The sequence below is a fragment of the Balaenoptera ricei genome, chromosome 17 (genome assembly GCF_028023285.1).
Source record: "Balaenoptera ricei isolate mBalRic1 chromosome 17, mBalRic1.hap2, whole genome shotgun sequence".
NCBI lineage: Eukaryota > Metazoa > Chordata > Mammalia > Artiodactyla > Balaenopteridae > Balaenoptera > Balaenoptera ricei.
In genome coordinates, this window is record NC_082655.1 from 64,544,269 (window position 1) to 64,565,382 (window position 21,114).

The window sequence follows — 21,114 nt, forward strand, 5'->3', positions numbered from 1 at the left end:
CATCCATTTAACTTTATCTTTTAACTAAAGAACTTTCATTTTTTTACTGACTAACTGATATAATGGACTTTATCTTTTAACTAAAGAACTTTCATTTTTTTACTGACTAACTGATATAATGGAATTTCTTTCATTTTGTATGATTTTCATTTGTCCTTTTTTTGTATCTGTATCTTAGTATGGATTGATTTCTTTTTCCTTTTTCTCATTTTGCTTTTTCCACCTCTCCACGTTTGGAACTTATACACTCCTATTCTTTTACAGGTTACCCTAGCTATTTTTGCATTTATTTTGCTGTTATCATTCTAGTTTTTATTTCATACTTTTTGTTACAAAAATTTCAATCATGAGGAAAAGTACAAAAAAGATAGTACAACATCTCTAGTCTTTATGTAGATTCAACAATTAACATTTTCTGTATTTATTTTTTCTTTCATTTATTTTTTTGTTTAATAAACATTTTTTGTTTTTGTTAAGTCTTACTGAGAAAAAACGCACATACCATGATCATTCAAAGTATACAGGCTAATGGCTTTTATTATTCAGAGTTGGGCAACTGTCACCACAGTCAATTTTAGGACAGTTTAATAAATGCTTTTACTAAAGTGTGTGTAATGTACAGAAAAGTACACAAATCTAAATATAGAGTTCACATATTCACAAAGTGAATGCATCCTTTTAACCACCACATGAAATGGAATAATACTTATACCCCAGGAGCCTCTCTTATGCCCACTCCTAATGACTCTTTCCTCTTCCCAAAGGTAACCACTGTCTTGACTTCTAATGCCATAGGTTACTTTTGCCTGTTTGTGAGCTTTATGTAAATGAAATTATATGATATGGGTTTTTAAAAATTTTTGGGTTTTTGTTTCATTTGCTCAACATTAGTTTATGGGATCCATGTTCTGTGTAGAACAAATTCGTTTTTATTGCATTGTATGAATATATCACAGATTATCTACTCAATTTACTGTTGATAGGCATTTGAATTATTTCTGTTTTGGGCCTGTCATGAATAATGCTCCTATAAACATTCTTGTACGTGTGTTTTGTCGAACATATGTATGTTGGGTATATACCTTAGAATAAAATCGGTGGGTCAGAGCATATGTTTATATTCACGTTTACAAAGAAGCACCAAATGGTTTGCCAATCTACACTCCATCGAACCGTGTATGAGAGTTACATGTCTTGAACATACATACTTGCCAACTTGGTCTCGTCAGTTTTTAATGTTAGCCATTTTGGTAGATATATGTTACTATTGTAATGTGGCTTTAATTTGCGTTTTTCTGTTCCCCACTGAGGTTGACCCCTTTTTCCTATATTTATTGGTCATTAAGATGCTTTCTGTCAATCATGTGTTCTAGTTTCTCACCAATTTTTCTGTTCGGTTGTTTGTCTTTTTTTTTTAAATTAATTTGCAGGAATTGTGATAGCTAATTTAACATACATAGTTATCAAAATCTAAAGTTTTATCAGTATGTTTGCACTCTTTTCAAAAAATAAAATGACCTTGGAAGGCTTTAACTCCCATCACCTGCCTACCAATTTATATGTTGATTGCCCTAATCTTACAGATTAGGCATTTCTGGCTAATATTCTTTATTGCAAATCCAAAATCTGAAAAAAGGCTTAGACTCACAGATATAGAGAACAAATCAGTGGTTACCAGTGGGGAGAGGAAAGGGGGCAGGGGTGAGATAAGAGGCACAAACTATTATGTATAAAAAAAGCTACAAAGTTATATTGTACAACACAGGGAATATAGCCAATGTTTTATAATAGCTATAAATGGAGTATAACTTTTAAAATTGTGACTCACTATAGTGTGCACCTGTAACTTATATAATATTTTACATCAGCTGTACTTCAATTTAAAAAAAGAAAGAGGACTCCCCTGGTTGTCCTGTGGTTAAGACTCCATGATCCCAATGCAGGGGGCCCAGATTCAAACCCTGGTCGGGGAACTAGATCTTGCATACCACAACTAAGAGCCTGCATGCTGCAACTAAAGATCCCACTCGTGGCAACTAAGACCTGGCGCAGCCAAATAAATAAGTACATAAATATTAAAAAAAAAAAGGGGGGGCTTCCCTGGTGGCGCAGTGGTTGAGAGCCTGCCTGCTAGTGCAGGGGACGCGGGTTCGAGCCCTGGTCTGGGAGGATCCCGCATGCTGCGGAGCAGCTGGGCCCGTGAGCCACAATTACTGAGCCTGTGCTCTAGAGCCTGTGCTCCGCAACAAGAGAGGCCGCGATAATGAGAGGCCCGCACACCGCGATGAAGAGTGGCCCCCACTTGCCGCAACTGGAGAGAGCCCTTGCGCAGAAACGAAGACCCAACACAGCCATAATAAATAAATAAATTAATAAATAAACCCAAAGTTTAAAAAAAAAAAAATAGGAAGAACACTGACACAAATCACAGCAAGATCTTTTTTGACCCATCTCCTAGAGTAATGAAAATAAAAACAAAAATAAACAAATGGGACCTAATGAAATTTAAAAAGCTTTTGCACAGCAAAGGAAACCATAAACAAGATGAAAAGACAACCCTCAAAATGGAAGAAGATATTCACAAACGAATCAACGGACAAAGGATTAATCTCCAAAATATATACACAGCTCATGCAGCTCAATATCAAAAAACCAAACAACCCAATCAATAAATGGGTGGAAGACCTAAATAGACATTTCTCCAAAGAAGACATACAGATGGCCAAGAGGCACATGAAAAGATGCTCAACATCACTAATTATTAGAGAAATGCAAATCAAAACTACAATGAGGTTCACTTCACACTGGTTAGAATGGGCATCATCAGAAAATCTACAAACAATAAATGCTGGAGAGGGTGTGGAGGAAAGGGAACCCTCTTGCAGTGTTGGTGGGAATGTAAATTGATACAGCCATTATGGAGAACAGTATGGAGGTTCCTTAAAAAAACTAAAAATAAAATTACCATATGACCCAGCAGTCCCACTACTGGGCATATACCCAGAGAAAATCTTAATTCAAAAAGACACATGCACCTCAGTATTCATTGCAGCACTATTTACAATAGCCAGGACATGGAAGCAACCTAAATGCCCATCAACAGACGAATGGATAAAGGAAGATGTGGTACATACATACATACAATGGAATATTACTCAGCCATAAAAAGGAACAAAATCAGGTCATTTGTAGAGACGTGGATGGACCTAGAAACTGTCATACAGAGTGAAGTAAGTCAGAAAGAGAAAAACAAATATCATACATTAACACATATATGTGGAATCTAAAAAAATGGTACAGATGAACCAGTTTGCAAGGCAGAAATAGAGACAGATGTAGAGAACAAATATACGGACACCAAGGGGGGAAGGGGAGGGGTGGGATGAAATGGGAGATTGGGATTGACATGTATACACTAATATGTATAAAATAGATAACTAATGAGAACCTGCTGTATAGCACAGGGAACTCCACTGTACAGTAGAAACTAACACAACATTGTAAAACAACTATACCCCAATTTTTTTTAAAAAAGTACTTTTTTAAAAAATAAAGTGGAAAAAATAAATTTAAAATGGCTTAGAAATAAAAACTTTTTGGAAGTTGACTACAAATTTTTCTTGTGGCGAAACCTGAAATGAGTGGGTATGCGATTGCCTAGTGTTTTTAAAAATTTCATATGCTGTAAACATTCACATATTTGAGTGCGAAATACTAATTAGTTTGGTGGGGTGCATTGTTATTATTTTTATAAAATCCAGAAAATTCTTAATTTTGAAATATCTGGCCCCAGGAATTTTTACATAAGGAATTGTGAGCCTGTGTTGTTTTATACAATCATTGTTTAGATTTACTTACATATTTACGTATTTTTGCTTTCTATGTCTTCTTGCATCTTTCACCTGTCATTTAGAATTATTTTCCAGAAGGAAATTAAGATTTATTGTTTAGCTGCTTAGTGTTGGTGGTAAACTCTGTTTTATCTGAAAATACCTTTTTTTCACCTGTGTTCTTGAAACTATATCTAGTTTTGCTAGGTATAGGAGTTAAAATTGTCAATTATTTTCACTTAGATGAAAGATAAAATTCCACTTGTTTTCTAAATTCTAGTATTATCTGACTTCAATTATTGCTCTTAAAATGATAGCCATCAGTCTAATTTTGCATATCTTTGTAGGTAATCTTTTCTCTAGTTTTAGGATTAGCTCTTTTTCAGTTGGTGTTCTGTACTTTCACAGTGATGTGTGTGAATTTGGGATTCTTTTTATTTATACTGTTTGGAATTCATTCTGGACGTGGACTTGAGGATTGATGTCTTGAACAGTTCTGGAGAATTCTCACGCATTATCTCTTTAAATGTTGCCTCCTATTCTCTTGTATTCTCTTTGTCTCATGTTTTCACCTCTGTTTCTCTGTTACATCCTGGAAAAATTCTTCAGACATCTTCCTAGGTATTAATTCTCTCTTCACCTGTGTTTAACCTACTGTTTAATCTATCCACTAAGTTTAAAAAGGGTTTTTTTTTTTTATTTAGGTACACTTCACATGCCATAGAATTCATCCACTTAAAGTGTACAATCAGTGATTTTTTTTTTTAGTATATTTACCCAGTTATGCAACTGTCCCCATTATCTAATAGAAAATTTTCATCATCCCCAGAGGAAAACCTTGTACCCATAAGCATTCACTGTCCATCTTCTTCCCATCTACTGGCAGACACCAGTCTAATTTTTAGGTCTATAGATTTGCCTCTTCTGGGCATTTTATATAAATGGTATCAACCTATATGTGATCTTCTGTGACTGACCACTTTTACTTACCATAATGTTTCTGAGGTTCCTCCATGTTGCAGCATGTATCAGTACTTCATTCTTTTTTTTTATGGCCAAATAACATTCCACTGTATGAATACAACAGATTTTGTTTACCTGTACATCAGTTAATAGACATTTGGGTAGCTTCTATTTTTTTCTGTTATGATTAATGCTGTTTTGAACATTTGTGTTCATGTTTTTATGTGGATTTGTTTTCTTCATCCATTGAGCCCTTAAATCTAATTATACAAGAAATACACTTCTACATTCTTGTCATAAAAGAGTCATAATATAAAAGTATATAGTGTGAACAGGGGTGTCCTCTTTCTCCTCCATTTTTGCTGCTAGGAGGGAACTACTGTAAAATAGTTGGATGTGCTTCCTTCTCTCTTCCGTATGCGTTTATATGACGTTTGTATAAATCTCTTGCTTTTGTTTTAATATAAAGGAATTATATGTATTTTTGAGGCTTTCTTTTTTTTCCATTTCAGTATGTTTTGGGATTCTTCTGTTGTTGTTAGTACACAGAGATCCACATCATTCTTAATGGCTGTGTAGCCTTATTTCCATATGCCATAATTTGTAAAATTATTGATAGACACATATATTGTTTCTGGATTTTGCATACAGTGAAGCAGTCAACATCCTTATTAATTTTTTAAAAAAGCATTTACTGAGGAAAAACATTATTTATCAGGCACAGTTTTGAATGCTAGGATTACAAAGATAAGTAGACCATAATCTCTGCCTTAGAGTTGCTCACAGTTATATAAATGCTACAAGAACATAAAGTAAATTAATTGGGGATCTGGTGCTTTTCCAGCTAGGAAGATAGATTTGTATTGCATCAGGTATTTTATGCTATTGTCTTCTGAATAATTTCTCATTTGGTTCTTACTACTTTTTTAAAGTATTTTTCTAGATTCTGAAAAGACAAATTGTTGCCTTAGTGGATAGAACTTGTATTCCCCAGGATTTTTTTTTTTGCTTCTGTTAGTTGCCTGGGGCATTACTTCCTTGACCACTTGATTAAATTCTTGCCTAAGGTTCTCAGCAGGAATTCAGACTCAGACCCATGTGGGTGTCTGCTTGAGATTTTGACATTTCATGGGAGACATTTTTTTCTTCCTATACCCATTGCTAAGTTCTAAGCAGGCAGATTTCATTGTTATCTCTTTCTGTGCCCTTTATCTTATTCACTATTACACTGAGGGGTCATAGTTTTATGCAGGTCTTCCGAGAGCTTCCTCACTTTTTGGTCTTGCCCCCCTTGGGTTTGGTAGAAAACCCCAAAGTGAAATCCAACCCTGATCCTTTGAATATTTCAGAGTTCATGTGTTCACTTTGTTTTTGTTTTCTGTGGAATTATTCAGAATATCTACATTGTGCTGGAAATAAAATTTTGTTTAGTCTTTAAATGCATTCTTCCTTTAGCTTTCAGTATACCACAGTCCTGGTTTTTCTCCCCTTTGATCACTCTCTTTTTGAACACTGCTGTACCCTGAAATCATGTAGAGATTATTTACGTATTTGTCTCTGTTTTTAGACTGTGGGCTCTTCACAAACAGGAATCATTTAGTCTTGTCATTTTTTTGCATCCCAGTCTGATTTTTGAAAATGTTAGTTTATTTTTTAATTTTTTATTCTTTTGGCCATGCTGAGCAGCTTGTGGGATCTTAGTTCCCCGACCACTGATCAAGGTCACTGCCAGGCCCCCAGCAGTGAAAGTGCCGAGTCCTAACCCCTGGGCCTCCGGGGAATTCCCAAAAATGTTAGTTTAAAATAAGAATGAACACCTTGATTTGTTGAAGCCTTTCCATTTCCTAAAAGGGGGAAAAGTTTCAATAAATAAATGTTAGAATTAAGGGCTATAGAAGTATACTTAGGAAAAAAGTATTTTTTCTTAATTTGCATGAATCAAATTCTACCTTATTTTAAAATAAGGTAAGATCGTTTCAGTGCCGTGTCATCTCACCCTGAAAGAAGAAAAATGTTGAAATTGTTTAATATTGTTGGGGGGAAAGTAGTAATTTATTAGTGAAATTATATTAATGTGTATGGTATTCTTATTTTTTTTCTATCACACCCTCCTATTGTTAACCTTCCACCTTTAGTTGATTGTTAGATGAAATTAGAGAAAACATGTTGGGCATTTTATATACAGTTGCATTAGCAGTCATTGTCGTATATCTCTACATTTTTAATGTTTTCCCCTCACTTGTTTATATTTCTCCCTACCCTAAATAAGGATTTCTACCCTTTAGAATAGTTTCTCAAAGTGTCAGTTTTAAATAAAATTTTACAAGATGTGAGGCCTAACTCTCCAACTCCTTAACTTGCTCCATTTTTCATCACATTTTAATATACCATACACTTATTTGTTTTTGTTATTATTTATTAACTCTCTTCTCTCACTAGAGTTTAAGCTTTACAGGGCCAGGAATCTTGTCAGTTTGTCCATTGATGTACTGCCATTATTAGTATCTAAGAGGGATATACTCTCTCCTGGTTTTGATTCATAACCATAAGAGTATCATTTAAATATTTTGTGGCTTGGTTTCAACATATATTAGTGTGGGATGATACTTACACAAATACATTAGTTTAGAAGCTGAACTGTTTTATATATGAATGAGCTTTTTAGGATGCTATTTAAAATACTTAGTCTTTTTTTCTTTTTTTTTTTTTATTAAGAGCATTTCATTGAGTGTGGTATTCTTCATTAAACAGTAATGTTCTCTGTCATACAAATGTAGTAGTACTTTTTTATACAGTCATACCCATCATCCTCAGCTGTCTGAAAAAGCAAAAACTTGAACTAATATATAAGCATGAGCATTGATGAAAATGATCAGAAGCCGAGGAGGTAAAGATGGCATCATTGGGATGAAACACCATGTTTTAGCACCGTGCTACACAAAGTGTGGTCTGTGGACCTGTTACTGGGCTGTGCTTTTCATTTTATGAGGACTTGGAAAAATTGTACCTAATTTCTCCGGTTAATTTCAGTGAGGGAGTATAGTATGGTTTAAGAGCAAATGAAGCAATAAATGTTAGCCAGTGTTAAATGCCAGCACTGGAGATGGGTTAGGATTTGTTGCACGAAAATAATGTGATATATTCACCAAAATAAGTAAGCCCTTTTGCTTGGTAATGTATGGTGGGGCTAGGGAGGGGGAAACAGCAAATAAAAGAGAAAGAAGAGGAGAAAGCAAGAGAATGTCAGTGACTAGAGGTTAGATATTATGACAAGTTATTGATAGTCGAAGAGCAGATGACAGTTAAAAAAGTGAAAACTGGGGCTATCAAGCTATCAGAACTATATACTGAAGGATCATGTGGGCTTGTAGACCTCACTGTTGTCTGAGGATGTCACAATAGAGTAATCATTATTTAAAAAAAAAAACTTTTTTTGACGTCTTTATTGGAGTATAATTGCGAGTAATCATTATTAACAGGCTAAATTATGTTCAGTAGTACACATAATGTCAGGGATCTGTATTAGAGTTTAGAGTTTTACCATGTTCATTTAAAATTTTTTTGATATTTAAAAGTATTAGTCTTCATCCATTTTATCTCATTTCCTGATCATGCCAGGGAAGCACATGGCATATTCAAACTTGGTTTAACATTATGGGTCTGTGTTGGGATAGGCATTGATATTATCAGTTGGGGGAAATGGAACAGGACTGATTAGAACATAGTGATTACGGTTTTTTTTTCTTTTTTCCTTTTTGGCTGTCCCACACGGCATGCGGGATCTTAGTCCCCTGACCAGGGATCAGACCTGTGTCCCCTGCAGTGGAAGCGCAGAGTGCTAACCACTGGGCCTCCAGGGAATTCCCGTAGTGGTTACAGTTTTTAAAGTGATCTTTAAATTGCTTTTACTCTTTTGTATAAAAACTGTATCTTGCGCTTTCCGAGGACTTTAAATCTCATAAGGCTAAGAGTAATAATATGTGTCTGTTTTATTCTGTTGGCCTTTTTACGCCCCCACACTTGACCTTTGCTGTGGAGCAGCTCCTCTGGTCATTCTTGGGGATGCGGTAGTGGAGAAGAGGACACGTTAAGCTCCTGGGCAGCCTTTTCATGTTACATAAATACTTTCCTCGACCCCTGTAGTAAGCTCCAGTCACAGGGAAGAGTAAATCTCAAGAATAATCCCTCGTGTGTACTGAAGCGGGAAAAAGTTTTAGGAACTGAACTTGTGTCACTCTTAAGTGCAGGGTCACACATCCTAGGATGTTGTAGCAGTCTAGAGATTCTCAACCATCGTTCGATGACGTACAGGAATGCCATTCACTTTTGTGGTGTTTCCCAACATCTTGTCGTTGATGATAGTTAACTGCAAAAGTTGTCAGTGGTTTTCTTACCCCCAAAAGTAGTAAATTTCAGTGGATTCATATCACTTAGATTCATTTGCATTCATGAGGAAGGAGAGAAAGGGAGGTGCTGGCTGGACTATAGAGCCATTGAAAAGCCAAGCCAGTTCTGAAAGTGTTAAATCTTTTTTTTTTTTTTCATGGTATTTAGATACATCAGGATCTTTTTTACTGAGTATATAAACCCACTTGGGTCTCTTAGAAGAGCTCAAATTCCTATGAGTTTTCCAGACTTGAGCCAACACAAGATGAGGGCTAGATAGAATTTTCAGGTTTACTCTAGATTTGGGATGCTTTAAAACAGTTAGATTCTGGGCCTGGCCTTTTTGCCTGGGGTGCTTTAAAACATTTAGATTCTGGGCCTGGCCTTTTTGCCTTGGAAGACAGATGTACTGCTGTACACAGTCTGGGAATAAAGTGCATCTTTATAGATTGAGATCATGTATCGCCAGGTATGTGTTAAATATTGAGAGAAGAATCATTTTAGGCATATTAAATTTACTCAGAAAATTAATTTTTATTTTTCAGGTGGTTCTAGTACTTGAAAAGTCAGGAAAATTAAACTTTTTTTTTGAAAGTGGGTTGTCTACTCTAGCCACTTTTTTTTTTTAGTATTTGTTTATTCGGTTGCGTCAGGTCTTAGTTGTGACAGGCGGGCTCCTTAGTTGCAGCTCGCCAGCTCCTCAGTTGCGGCATGTGAACTCTTAGTTGTGGCATGCATGTGGGATCTAGTTCCCTGACGAGGGATCGAACCTGGGCTCCCTGCATTGGGAGTGTGGAGTCTTAACCACTGTGCCACCGGGGAAGTCCCCAGGAAAATCAAACTTTTATTAATGACATATATCATATATTTTTTAATGCATATTTTTCCCCTACTTTAACATATCTGAAATCAAGATGTGTCTAATGAGTGGTGTGTAATTGTTTAATTGGTAGCAGTTTTCCTTTCCTAGTATTACATGAAATAATAGTGTGTCTTATGATTGATGCTGTGTCTTAGATTCAGAGAACCATGGTACATTTGTAATATATGTAATTAATTTTCCCATCTCTCTCCAATTTAGGGACAGACAGGGTGATATTTGGCTATGAACCTTTGGAACTGTTAATTTTTAAGCCCCCTTAGCTCCCAGTAGTTTGTAAGTAGTTCTGCTTCTTTACTTAGTTACCTTCTGCAGTTATTTTCCAGTTATCTCCAGTTATCTCAATTCTAGGCTCTTATTTTCACCACTGTCTAGGAAAGCAGCCAATGTTGCCCCGATGGTCTAATAATCTGGTGGTATCACTGCTTTTGCTAGTGTTCTAATGCACGTGTTTCTCATCTACTTTTGCTAACACTTTGTCTTCAAAGTTAGGAGGTGAATGCTTCCTCATGTGATGATAGCTTTCTGTTGATAGATGCTACATGGTATGATCTCTAAACACATGGTATTCTCTCTAAACAGTTATGCTAGTTCTTCACATTCTCAAGTGAGTATGAATTTTCCTTTATTTTTACGTTGAACTCTTTAAGTCCTCTTTTTTTAGCTTCTGTGTTCATATTCAGTTCTTAGAAACGGGTTCTTAGAACCAGTTTCTTAGAAGAGCCAGAGGACCCTTGAGGGACCTGTTTGCTTACTTAAAGACACTTCCTGCCCTCTTTAATGATTATTGTTCCAGGAAGGATACCTAAGAGTGAATTCCCTGTTTCTATGAGCCTGCCAGATACACTGTTTGACCTTCTACTCTTACCTTTTTTTTTTTTTTTTTTCGGTAAGTTTTATTAGTACACTGGTAAATCATTAGTTTTATTAGTATGCTTAGTAAGTACTCATTAACCCCCCAAATGTTTGTCCTGCTCTGTCTCTTTATTGCAGAGGATGTGGATGTGCAAGGTAGTTTATTGCCTGATAGCAGAGACAGTAAGGGACTGGCATGAATTGTCTTTTTAATGTAGTGACTCCACCCCTCAATGAAAAAAAATGCTCCAGTGAATGTCTTGGATTCTGACCTGTGATACTGAAATTGAAATGGATGATTTCAATGGATGAAAATGGATGATAGTGGATGATAGCCTCTTCTAATGGGGAGAGGTTGGAGCAGAGGTTCTGTATTAATCATCTTTCGCTGTGACAGATTACCCCCAAATTTAGTAATTTGAAAGAACAAGCATTTATAATCCCATGTAATTCGAAGGGCCTTGAAGCAGAGAGTTGGATTCTGGCTTGAGTTTGCAGGCAGTATACTGGCTCCAGCTGCAGTCATCTGAAATCTTGGCTGGAATTGGAGATTCCAGATTGGAGATTCTTCCAAATCATCCATGGTTATTGGCAGGCGGCCCTAACCTTACCGCGTAGGCCTCTGAATTGGACTGTTCACAATATGGCAAGTGATTCTAGAGAGAATGACCCAGATGTAAATCATAATCTTTCATAACCTCATCTTGGGAGTGACATACCATCATTTCTGCTGTATTCTATCGGTTACACAGACCAACTCTGGTACAGTGTGGGAGGGAACTACACTAGGATGTGAATACCAGGAGGCAGTTACTTGGAGATTCTCTTGCAGTTTGGCTATACCACAGGTCCCTTTCTTTGTGGACATATAAGAAGTAGTGTCAGGGTGGGGGAAACTTTTCTTTTTCCACAGTGCTCTTCACCGTTATCTTCAGGAGACCTAGGAATAATTACACCAACACGAGTCTTCTTAACTTGCCTTTATATCCTGTTTCAGTTGGTAGCTATGCAAATCGACCTTCCTTTATATCTTAATTCAGTAACAAGGGCTGTCTTCCTTGTCTTAGTAAAGTTTTCAAGGTCTGGAGGATTTCCACAGCAGTGTTTCCCAAAATGTAGTCATTGAAAGAAGACTTTTCCAAGATGCCCTACACTGAGAGGATTCCAGTACTTTCGGAAGCCTGTATGTTGTCTTCCTCCCCTTAGAGAATCATTGTGCAAGTTAGTATATCAGAAGTCTATGAGAATTCCTGCTTTAAAAAAAAAATCCTTTTTTTTTTTTGTTGTTGAGCCCAGTGTTTCTGAAAATTTACTTGATCACAGAACCCACATTTGTTGACAGAAGTAGGATAAATTAAAAACCCTCTTCTAACATAGACACTTACAACGAATATATTCCTCCTTTATTCAAAACAAATTGTTTATGCAGCTTTATTTCTGTATTTTGGATAATTAAAATTTTTCTAAAGTAATTTTCAATTTGTAATTTTGCATTTTGGAAGGCAGCTGAGGTCAGAAATTGCAATTAGTTGATATCTTATTTTCCATGTTACTAGCAGTTATGATATTGCACCATCTGAGGAAAAGTTTTCACTTTTGGCAATTTAAAGAGCCATTGATTCTTAGCAAAGAAGGGAGGAGTTTTTAATTCTGTAGTGTTGTTAGATGGTGGTAAGCTTATTTAAAGGCATTATGAATTGAAAAGATCTAGAAACATTGCTGTATTGATAGTAATATTTCACTGTCTAGAAAAATCAGAAACTAGCTTTTAAGTAGAGAGTTGTTTGGAGTTCTGAACAGAAATCCATGCTTGTGTGCTTTAATCCAAGAAAAGATGTTCATTAAGAATCTTTATAATGTTACATGCACTTCTAATAACATTGGTTATTTTGCTTTTAAACCCGTAAATTATGGGCTGCTGTGGTTTTTGTTTTGCTTTGTTGTATACTGAAAAAGAATGTCCACTGATGATAACAAGGGAAGAACTGAACAATAAAAGCTGTACAAACAAGAATGCAAATACATAGCCATTTTGGGACATCTAGTATGTGAAAAAATAACTTTATGTATCTCAGGCCCTGGTATGTTATATTCTGGTGTTGAAAGATTAAATTATATGTGAATGATCCTATTTTAAGAAAATAAACAGGGGCTGTAAATTGTAAATTAAAATTATTTTAAACTTTTTCAAAAGACTTTTTAACTTAATATAGTTCTTCTGGAAAGCCTGTCTGTCTGAAATGATGCATTTTTTAAGGATTATGGAGAACTGTGGTTTTTATAATTGAAAAGCAGTAAAGGAAACCCTGCTAAGACTTTTAAGCATTTATAACCTTATAACTTTAATGGAGTAGTTTTGAAGTTTTATAGGTAGCTGGCTGCTCTTCATAACCACTTTACATCATCAATGTTTGCAAATATATTTAGAAATATTTTGGAAATAGATTGTGAATTATAGGACAGGCAATTAAAAATTTGAGAATTAGGCATGTAAAATATATAGAAGATATAAGGGGCTTGTAAAGGAAAAGGCATGAGCATTTGGACGAAATTTAATCAAGGATTTCAGACTGTGTGCATACAAGTATATTGTATTATGTTGTAAGGAAAAAAAGTACAAGTTATTATTGATACTCTTTTCTAGAAACGACTACAGAAGGAACTGTTGGCTTTGCAAAATGACCCACCTCCCGGAATGACTTTAAATGAAAAGAGTGTTCAAAATTCAATTACACAGTAAGTGTTTAAGTTTCAAAGTTCTTGTTTGTTTTTCTTTTGTTATCAATGTAATGTATGAATATATACTCATTTTAAAAATACAGAATTATTTTCGTATTTCATCCCATTCTCTTCCACCAAGAGCTAAGTACAGTAAACAGATCTTATTCTGTGCATTTATATATACAATTTTGTTTTATAAAAGTTTCCTGCTAATGAGGCAGCGTTTAAAAACTTTGGTCTGACTTTGTTATGAAATGTTCTTCACCTGTAATAGAGCAGTTTGGTATGAGGTTATTTATCAGACTTTTCAGAAACATTTAAGGCTCTGAAGAGAATGACAGTCAAGAGGTATCTCTATCCCTGTCCCCTGAACATATTACGTAGTTGCTTTCTTTACAGAAGGGTAGCTAAATGAATGTCAGACTCTTAGCATTCTCATTTAATAGATAAGAAACTTTTCCATGAGGATGAAAAAGTGAAGGGTAGAAGGAGGACGTAGAAGTATTCTCTAATTTAGCTCCTTCCGTGGGAGTGGAGCAGAAGTCTCTTCCCAGGTATGTGCCAAGAAGAGTAGCGATATGGGTCCCCTCCGTTAAAAATGAGCATTTGAATTAGTTTAAAGTGTTTTCAAGAGTATCATCCTAAGATTTCACAACCCAGTGTGGTCTGTCCTTACAACTCCTTTGATTTAACAATTCTGTTAGACAAGAGTAAATGTTCTAAAATGGGAAATTTTTAAGCAATTGACTCTCTCCTTAAAAAAAAAACTCCAAAAATGTAAAAGGGGTAGAAGCCAACAAGAAAAAGTTTACTGTAGACCAACTTGTAGGACAAATTTAACAATTCAAATATTTAGTGATATTCTGGGTCCAAAGAGCAAAAGTGACCAAAGCTCACACAACAGGGACATATTTATTTTCAGAAGAAACAATTTTGGTTACCTTTGACTTTGACATTTGAGTCAGTACTTAAGACAGGAGCCAAGCTTTAAGAACAGGAATATGAGGAAAGGATATGTTGATGTTTGAATGGATATACTGATGTAGTATGGGGGACTTCCCTGGTGGTCCAGTGGTTAGAATTCCATGCTTCCACTGCAGGGGGCATGGGTTCGATCCCTGGTCTGGGAACTAAGATCCCCCATGCTGTACAGCACAGCTGAAAAAAAGAAAAAAAAGAAAATGTAGTGTGTATTACTACATACTATAGATACTATAGAGTATCTAGCTCTATAATGATCTCTTTAAAACATTGCTGGGTTCTCAGTTAACTGAGCAGTTTTAGATTCACTGCCAAATGAGTGGAAGGTACAGAGATTTCCCATAGACCCTCTGCTCCCACACATGCCATAGCCTCTCTAATTTATCAGCATCCCCCACCAGAGTGGCACATTTGTTAGAACTGATGACCCTACACTGACATGTCATAATCACTCAAAGTCTGTAGTTTACGTTACAATTCACTCTTGATGTTGTACATTCTATGGATTTGGACAAATGTAGCGACATGTATCATCATTATGGTATCATACGGTACTTTCACTGCCCTAAAAATCCTCTGTGCTTCGTCTGTTCATCCTTCTCTCCCCTCCCACCAACCCCTGGCAACCACTGATCTTTCTACTGTCTCCATAGTTTTCCCTTTTCCAGAGTGTCATATAGTTAGAATCACACAGTGTGTAACCTTTTCAGATTGGCTTCTTTCACTTAGTAATATGCATTTAAGGTTCTTCCATGTCTTTTCATGGCTCTCAATTGACTTCTCATTTATCTCAAACAGAATTTAAAATGGAGCACACATTTAGAGTATAAAGCATTTGTTCTATATGATTAAACAAGTGACTGTTTTTTGTTCTATATCATTAAACAGGTGGATTATACTCCATTTTCATCTTTTTCCTCTTTACCTTTGTTAGCCAGCCTCAGAATATCCTATAAGAGCTAGCCCTATAGTTTTCAAGGAAGTAGGTACCAATCGTTTCCACTTTCAACCTTTACTTTTTTGGGGGTGGGGAGGAACTACACAACATAATGATTTATAAAAAGTTAAAGGACCATTTTACGTTTTTAAAATGGAAATATTTGTATAGATAGTTCTACCACAAATTATAACTACTGGGACTTCCCTGGTGGTGCCATGGTTAAGAATCCGCCTGCCAATGCAGGGGACATGGGTTCGAGCCCTGGTCCAGGAAAATCCCACATGCCGAGGAGCAAGTAAGCCCGTGCGCCACAGCTACTGAACCCACGTGCCGCAACTGCTGAAGCCCGAGTGCCTAGAGCCCGTGCTCCGCAACAAGAGAAGCCACCGTAATGAGAAGCCCACACACTGCAACAAAGAGTAGCCCCTGCTCGCACAGCAATGAAGACCCAATGCAGCCGAAAGTATAACTACCAAAATAACAGCGTCTTTGCTACAGAATAAACCTGTCACTTAGAGATATTTGTCAGGCAAGAATTTTTCTTTTAAAATAATTTACTGTAAATGAACCACAAAAGTTTTATTATCTTTGGACCATCTTCCAGGATATGAAAATAGTCTTGTAAAAATTAGATCTTGGGAATTCCCTGGCGGTCTAGTGTTTAGGACTCCCCTTCCACTGAAGCATTATCTCCAAAGTGGAAGAATTACAAACCAAATTTTTTTTTTTTTTTTTTAGTTAGTAGTCATCTTTTCTTTTTTAAATTTATTTATTTATTTTTGGCTGTGTTGGGTCTTTGTTTCTGTACGAGGGCTTTCTCTAGTTGCGGCAAGTGGGGGCCACTCTTCATCGTGGTGCGCGGGCCTCTCACTATCTCGGCCTCTCTTGTTACGGAGCACAGGCTCCAGACGCGCAGGCTCAGTAGTTGTGGCTCACGGGCCCAGTTGCTCTGTGGCATGTGGGATCTTCCCAGACCAGGGCTCGAACCCGTGTCCACTGCATTGGCAGGTGGATTCTCAACCACTGCACCACCAGGGAAGCCCCCAATTTTTTTTTTTATAAGTTTATTTATTTATTTATTTTATTTTTGGCTGCGTTGGGTCTCCGTTGCTGCACGCGGGCTTTCTCTAGTTGCGGCAAGTGGGGGCTACTCTTCGTTGCGGTGCATGGGCTTTTCATTGCGGTGGCTTCTCTTTGTTGCGGAGCATGGGCTCCAGGCATGCGGGCTTCAGTAGTTGTGGCTCGCGGGCTCAGTAGTTGTGACGCACGGGGCTTAGTTGCTCCGTGGTATGTGGGATCTTCCTGGACCAGGGCTTGAACCCGTGTCTCCTGCATTAGCAGGCGGATTCTTAACTACTGCGCCACCAGGGAAATCCAAACCAAATATTAATCTAGTTGAAAGAGATGCATATAATTAACAGGAAATAAACACTGATTTTAAAATACTATTGTATATATACTTTTTCCTATTCAGTTCTTCAGTTTCTTTAATCAGGCCACGGCAGAAGCTGAAGCAAAAGATAGACATCAAAGCAGTCAGAGATAGGGCAAAAAAGCAATGTTCTGATGTAACTACTGACCTATTCTAAAAAATTATTTATAACTTGGAGAATTCCTTGACAGTCCAGTGGTTAGGACTCGGCACTCTCACTGCCAGATCCCAGGTTCAGTCCCTGGTCTGGGAACTAAAATCCTGCAAGCCGTGCAGTGTGGCCAAAATAAAGAAAAAAAAAAAATTGTTGTTTAAGTGGGCTTATATGGGATGGGGTATATGGGAAAGGAAGATGATGAAAGCACGTTAAGCTTTGTGGAAGACAGTTTGGTAGCACGTAGACCTTGAAAAATATGCGTATCATATCCTTTGACCTAATAAATCAACCTATATGCTGTCCTAAGGAAGGAACAGAGTTACAGAAAGATTGACTTAGAACTAATTAAATAGGGAAATGGTTTCTCAATGTAGTAAAGTAAAATGGCACCCCTTGAGTTACAGCCCATAGACGTCATATCATGTAAGGCAAAAATTTTGTGTAGTCATAATTGTCTTTGAACATCCCTTGAGAGAGGCTATATTGGTATATATCCTGTATTAATATACCCAGCAAAGCTAGTTTTTCCTTCAGAGTGGCATAGATGGTTGTTTCTTTGATTAGGAGCCATGAATGTGTGAAAAATACCTGTTTTAAACATTAGAATCACAGAACAATGGGTATTCACAGGAGGTTAAGAAGTGAGACTTCTCCCATCATCCTTACTCTGGGGCATGTGTGCTCATGACTGGAATTGTGAACACTGATGATTTGAATGTAATGTAATTTAAGTGTGCACCTAATGCAACTCTACTGGACTTGGAGTCCATTGATATAGAAACTGCAAAATGACTAGAATGAAATTACCCTAAAAACTTTGACAGTGATTATCTTTGGGTGATTTTTGTTTTATTTATGCTTATGTAAATTTTCTATAGTGAACATATGTTACTTTTTAAATTAGCAAAATGTTATTTTAAATTATCTTGCACAATGTTGAGAAGTATGCCTTCTTTGACCTATCTCACCCACATACTGCAAGGTGTCTCTTAGCTATTATTTAAGAGCTATGCTTGGATAGGTCACATGTCAATTTATGGTACATTATGTGTCCTTAGAATTGCCTTATAAACAGAACGAAAGGGCACCAAGAAGTCCTGTGATTTTTTTTCTTGGACTACCCCAGCATAGTAGGTGGGAGTGGGGGGTGAGGGTAAAAAGGGATGTTCGTGGCTAGGAAGGACCTAGTTTGGTGGGTTTTGTTTTTTGGTTGGTGGTAGTGGTGGGGTTTTTTGTTGTTGTTGGTTTGTTTTTGGCTGCACCACACGGCATGCGGGATCTTACTTCCCTGACCAGGGATCGAACCTGTGTCCCCTGCAGTGGAAGAATGGAGTCTTAACCACTGGACCACCAGGGAAGTCCCTGTTTGTTTGTTTTAAATTTAACTTTAGTTGATTTACAATGTTGTGTTAGTTTCAGGTGTACAGCTTCATATTCTTTTCCATTGTAGGTTATAAGATACTGAATATAGGTCCCTGTGCTATTATACACAGTAAATCCTTGTTTATCTATTTTATATATAGTGGTGTGTATCTATTAATCCCATACTCCTAATTTATCCCTTCCTCTCCCCTAAACCCTTTGGTAACCGTACGCTTGTTTCTTATGTCTGTGAGTCTGTTTCTGTTTTGTAAGTTGATTTGTATTATTTTTTTTAGATTCCACATATAAGAAGTTGATACATACAATATTTGTCTTTCTTCACTTACTGTCTGACTTACTTCACTTACTATGATAATTTTTAGGTCCATCCATGTTGCTGCAAATGGCAATATTTCATTCTCCTTCGTAGCTGAGTAATATTCCATTGTATATATGTACATCTTTTTTTTGGTTATATATATATATATATATATATTTTGAAGTATAGTAGATTTACAATTTTGTACCTATCTCTGCTGTACAGCAAAGTGACTCAGTTATACACGTATATACATTCTTTTTTTTATATTCTTTTCCATTATGGTTTATCACAAGATACTGAATGTAGTCCCATGTGCTATACATTAGGACCTTGTTGTTTATCCATTCTAAATGTAATAGTTTGCATCTACCAACCCCAAACTCGCAGTCCATCCTTCTCCCTCCCCCTTCCCCCTTGGCAACCGCAAGTCTGTTCTCTACGTCTATGAGTCTGTTTCTGTTTTGCAGATAGGTTCATTTGTGCCATATTTTAGATTCCACATAAAAGTCTCTTTCTGACTTACTTCACTTAGTATGATAATCTCTAGTTGCATCCATGTTGCTGCAAATGGGCTTATTTCACTTTTTTTATGGCTCAGTAGTATTCCATTGTGTATATATGTACCACATCTTTATCCATTCATCTGTCAATGGACATTTAGGTTGTTTCCATATTTGGCTGTTGTGAACAGTGCTATGAACATAGTGGTGCGTCTATCTTTTTGAATTATAGTTTTGTCTGGGTATATGCCCAGGAGTGAGATTTCTGGATCATATGGTAATTCTATTTTTAGTTTTTTAAGGAACCTCCATACTGTTTTCCTTAGCAGCTGCACCAATTTACATTCCCACCAACAGTGTAGGAGAGTTCCCTTTTGTCCACACCCTCTCCAGCATTTATTGTTTGTAGACTTTTTGATGATGGCCATTCTCATTGTATGAGGTGATACCTCATTGTAATTTTGATTTGCATTCCTCTAATAATTGGCGATTTGGAGCATCTTTTCATGTGCCTGTTGGCCATCTGTATGTCTTCTTTGGAGAAATGTCTGTTTAGGTCTTCTGCTTATTTTTTGATTGGGTTGTTTGTTTTTTTGATATTTAGTTGTATAAGCTGTTTGTATATTTTGGAAATTAAGCCCTCGTCCGTCTCATTGTTTGCAAATATTTTCTCGCAGTTTGTAGGTTGTCTTTTCATTTTGTTGATGGTTTCCTGTGCTGTGCAAAAGCTTATAAGTTTGATTAGGAGGAAGGACCTAGTTTTAAAGAGAATAGGTTTTTTGTTTTTGTTTTTTTAATGCGGCTTTTGCATTGTATTTTATTTACTGTGTACTGGTTCTGATGTCAGGAATGTACTAGGTTTTTTGCATGTGTAACGTGATGTATCTTTCCAACAACACTTTGAGGTGACTTTTTTTTAACTTTAGCAGTTAATTTTAAAAAATACCTATTTTACAATTGAAGTACTTAAAACAAGAGAGGTAAAACAGCTTACTCAGGGCCCCACAGCTAATTAAGGGACAGATCTGTTTAATTTTACTGTAAAATATTGCCTCTTGGGTCTGTGGTTGCATCTTTTATTACCATGTAAGGTATTTAGCGTGCACTGTGAAAATGAATAGCCATGTTCTTAAGGGTTTATGTGTGTTCCAGCCTGATTGCTTTCAGAGAGTCGGCACATTTATTATTTTACATATTCCTAAGTCCATAATATGTGAGGTGCTCAACAGAACCCCAACAGTGTATCCTCAATCCTCCTTTTGTTTCCCTGTATTTAAAATACGTTTTTATACCTGAAAAGTATACGATTAAAGGAATTGACCAGGTATACAATAATTATAAGTGGCATGGATATAATTAGGAACTCATTTTGCTTCTAAATTCTGCCCCATCATCTTTGTCATAGTAATCTCTATTCCTCTACCCGCACTTTTTTTTTTCTAAAGAACAAGAGATAGTTCTTGTTATAAGAATATAATTATAAACAGATTTATATTCATGATTGTTATATATGAAAACAAAGTAAGCTTACATAGATGCCATAGAAATCTATTTGGGGTTTTATTAAACAATTGAAACATAATGAGAGACAAAGGAAGGGCCTTCTAGAGCCTTAACTAGCTATCAGAGTAAGTGTCCTGATGTCAAGTTAGCTTCATTTTTCCTGTTTAGCCTTCTCTAGAATGCTGATGAGAAAATTGGTCTGATAGCTACAGTTCTCTGTAGTCATTGCTGATACTGATTTCTCTCATAGCTTCTAAAATAATTGATATCAGAAAGGTAATT

General features: G+C 36.4%; 1 protein-coding gene across 1 annotated transcript in view; it reads left to right on the top strand.

The window, feature by feature from the left end:
* UBE2W (ubiquitin conjugating enzyme E2 W) overlaps window positions 1-21,114 on the top strand; it is a 68,740-nt gene that overhangs the window by 26,412 nt on the left and 21,214 nt on the right. Inside the window, exon 2 of the mRNA XM_059901988.1 lies at window positions 13,559-13,650. Within this exon, the coding sequence (XP_059757971.1) occupies window positions 13,559-13,650 (92 nt within the window). The remainder of the gene's footprint in view (window positions 1-13,558; window positions 13,651-21,114) is intronic.